Source organism: Nematolebias whitei, chromosome 7, assembly GCF_014905685.2.
Source record: "Nematolebias whitei isolate Nwh7 chromosome 7, NemWhi1, whole genome shotgun sequence".
In the NCBI taxonomy this organism is placed as follows: domain Eukaryota; kingdom Metazoa; phylum Chordata; class Actinopteri; order Cyprinodontiformes; family Rivulidae; genus Nematolebias; species Nematolebias whitei.
This window is the reverse complement of record NC_056504.1, coordinates 50,686,312-50,690,163: the sequence shown is the minus strand read 5'-3', so window position 1 is coordinate 50,690,163 and position 3,852 is coordinate 50,686,312. Positions and strand designations below refer to the sequence as shown.

Genomic DNA, 3,852 nt, shown 5'->3' with positions numbered 1-3,852 from the left:
GTGTGTGATGAAGTGTGTTCGTGTGTGTGATGAAGTGTGTGTTTGTGATGAAGTGTGTGTTTGTGATGAAGTGTGTTTGTGTGTGTGATGAAGTGTGTGTTTGTGATGAAGTGTGTTTGTGTGTGTGATGAAGTGTGTGTTTGTGATGAAGTGTGTGTGTGTGTGTGTGTGATGAAGTGTGTGTGTGTGATGAAGTGTGTGTGTTATGAAGCAGAACGCCTGGATGTCCGGCCCAGTGGGTTTGAGCTTCAGTTCTGAATGTGTTTAATTCAGATTATCTGTCTGGGTTTATCTTCTCGCTCTCTCTCCGCCTGCCTGAGGGCGTTCAAACGTCACGTCGAGGATCAACGCCGCTCGACTGAACACTTTTCCTTTTTCCTCTTCCTGTCAGAGAACAATGAAATAAATCTGAAACCAGGAAGACCAGCAGTAATCTGCGGACGCATACGGTGATTTTTTTTAAATTACATTTTAATCAGATTTGAATTGAATCACTGAAATCTGCGTTTAGAAAATGGCCGATCAGCTTCAGAAGTATCCTCTAATGTTCAGAACGTTGATGAAACACTTGTTTGGATGTTAAATTAGTGTCAGGAGAACGTCAATAATTTAATCTGTCATGTTAAAATTACCATGAGAAGAACTGCAACGCTACAGTTTTTGTCCCGGAAGAGTCCGACACTGCAGGAAAAAACTTGCTTTTTGTTCAGTTTAGTTTTATAACGAAGCAGAAATAATTATTTGATTTGAAACAGTTGATCTTGTTTTTTTTATGAGGTTCTGTGGAAAGGTTATGAACCATTAATATCTTACCTGTTGTAGATAGATTTTTAAACAGCCTCAGTTTTGAAGTAATTCTTTAATTTTGACTGAATCGACGAGCTAACGGCTAGTCAGAGCGGGACAAACACCGGAGTGTGTTACTGACGTCTTTGAACAAAGTGGGAACCTTCGGATGATGATTCAGGAGGCCGCGATTATGAAACCACTGTTGACGTGTTTTGAAAGTCTTGAAACTTAAAGTGATTTTGGTTTTATTTTACATAAGGAAGCATAAACCTGTCTAAATAAAGGTTGAATGAATATATATATTATATTTTTGTCTAAAGATCGAACAGTAACTTATGTAAAAAAAACTTTTCTTAATCGCAGGCTGATGACCAACAATTAGCACAGATGCTAATTAATATTGAAAATGCCATAAAAAGCTAACGTGATTAGCATTGTGTTTATCATTGGAATATTTTACACAAACTAAACGTTTCAGTTTCATTAATAAACACTAGAGCCTGACCGATATGGACATTTTGGCTATCACCGATATTGGGAGGGGAAGGCTAATGCCGATAACCGATATATTGGGTGAAATATTTTTAGCTTTGTTCACCCCCAAGAATCTAAGAAAACAGCTGCTTTTAAACCACGGATATATTTTACCTCTACGTTAGATTTATTATTCCGAATAAAGTTTGACAAGTTAACAGCCTATGCTAGTTTATCGAAACGTTAGCTTGCTAACTTTAGAGGCACGTAGCTAATGACAAGCAGGTTGAAGAGAGATTATTATTATTTTTTTTATTTTTTATTTACAGATCAGTTAAAATAAACTTCTGTTCAGCAAAATACTCGACACAGTGTTGCTCGCTGCTTCGGCCATGCTGAAAGTGAAAGTTAAAGTGAATGGCCTTAAAAGTAGTCCGCATGCGCCCTCTGCTGGATACATTGTACAATTACATACGTTACAAGGAAAGACGCAGCTGGTTCCAGCATTTTAAGGGTTAAAATTACCGTAGAAGTGTTTATATCGACGCATATTGGGCCAATTATCACGATACTGTTATGTCCCCAAATGCCTAAAATCAGTCAACAAAGTTATGTTATGATAACCTCTATTATTTACAGACAGATGTTCTTCAGGGTTCAACAAATAAAAGCTGAAAAAGGTGAAAACGCAGAATCACTGCAACAGGAAGCTACGGTAGCTCTACTAGGACAAGCTGCACCGCGCGGCAGCTACGCTGCTGTCTCTCAAAGTTTCAGCACGTAACATTTTGATAATCGAGTTCTTTCTTTTAAGACTCACCGCTTCAATTCAGTCATCAGTTCGTCAAAATTAAACTCAGTTTCTCCAAACTGAAGTAATTTAAAAATCTATCTGAAACGGGTAAGATATTGATTGTTAATAACCTTTTCACCATACCCAACTTTAAAGAATCGGAGCTGTTTTGAAGTTACTGGATGATCTCCAAGAGGCTGAGCTCAGAATTACAAGGGTGTTTTTTTATATTTTATTTGTTTATTTGGTGCCTTTTATGCGTTCTTGTTTGGTGGTGAATGTGTTTTGGTTTAATTCTTCAGTTGCAGGTGTGTTAGTCTCACTGTATACAGCATAAAGTGACAATAAAGATTTTGTTCTATTCTTCTACGTCACAAGATTTGGCAGGACGTCCTGGAGGAAGAGAGTTTGTTTGAAGCGTAACGGCGTCGCATGTTGGAAAATGAGCGTAAAGCGCGTCGACACGTTTTGTTTGTCGGCTCGTTGAACCCGTTGGCGCCTTCAGGAGGTCATCGTCTTTGTGCTGTTTGCAGGTTGCCTCGGCGACACGCAGTTCTGCTTCCGCTTTCGCCAAGGCTCCAACAGGAAGTCGTCGCTGGGCTTTTTCCTGGAGACCACGGATCGAGACGCGCCCCCCTGTCTGAAGGTGGGGACGCTCGCCGTCGTGTCGCGGTGACGTTTGAGTTGAATTCAAAGCGGCTGCAGGGATGAAACTCTGAGTTTGTGTTGCAGCGGGAACAAGGCCACTACTACGGCTACGTGTACTTCCGTCAGGTGCGAGATAAATCCCTGAAGAGAGGATACTTTCAGAAGGTCGGCTCACGACACACACACACACATTTCAAACTTTGTTTTATGGCTTATCGGTTGGAGCTGCTTCTGTTTTCTGACGTGGCCTTTGCAGTAAAAATTGTTCAAGTCTGCAGATTTAACGTGTAATTTACACATTTATTGATTTGGAGCGATGTTCAATCAAAATATCTGCACAGGACTTGCCAGGTTTGATTAGGAACAACTTCGAGGTGAGATGGAAACTTTATAAAACCAACGTGTAAATGTAGAAAAGATGTTAAAACAAAAATCAAAACCCTTCTCCTTTGATATAAAAGCTTCTGCTGATGACGTTACTGTTCAGTAGATTTACCAATATAATCTGGATTTGGCTTTTTATTAGTTTTTCTAAGTGTTGTGCTTCTCCAAACTGCTAATGTTTGAGTTTTTATTTGTTGGCTAGGTAGAACACGACACTCTGCACATATTCTTTCTTAAATATTTTAAATTTAACTCGTTTAAAGTTTAAGTTTCCATCTTGTTCCTGGTGAAGTCTGGCAGGGACATATCTCCCTGAATGTTATTGACAGAATGCTGGATTCCTCAGAGAATTACAGTTCTCTCTCTGTCTCTCTCTGTGGTTCTGGTTTGATCCAGTCTCTGGTTCTGATCAGTAAGTTGCCCTACGTGACCTTCTTCCACTCGCTGCTGAAGATTATGGCTCCAGAGTACTTTGAGAAGCAGGAGCCCTGCCTGGAAGCTGGTGAGTCCGATGGTCCATTAAATCTGTGTATCTGCTGAAATATAAAATATATCAACACGACGACGTCTGGGTCTTTAGAAAAATCTCAGGAGGAAAAAACTACGATCAAACCGTTACTTCATTTTACTTCCTCTCCCACTAAAATAACGAAATGTAAAATAAAACGCCTGACCACAGCTAGGAGCGTCTTGTCCTCAGAAATCTGCTTTCAGTGGACCAAAATATACTAAATACTAATAATACCAAAATATACTAAATACTA

The 3,852-nt window shown here is 39.6% G+C and overlaps 1 protein-coding gene across 1 annotated transcript in view; it reads left to right on the top strand.

Moving 5' to 3' along the window:
- The window catches only part of dennd6aa (DENN/MADD domain containing 6Aa), a 15,392-nt gene that overhangs the window by 3,236 nt on the left and 8,304 nt on the right, over window positions 1-3,852 (top strand). The window contains exons 3-5 of the mRNA XM_037679933.1: window positions 2,562-2,702; window positions 2,789-2,869; window positions 3,485-3,590. Coding sequence (XP_037535861.1) covers window positions 2,562-2,702; window positions 2,789-2,869; window positions 3,485-3,590 — 328 coding nt within the window. The remainder of the gene's footprint in view (window positions 1-2,561; window positions 2,703-2,788; window positions 2,870-3,484; window positions 3,591-3,852) is intronic.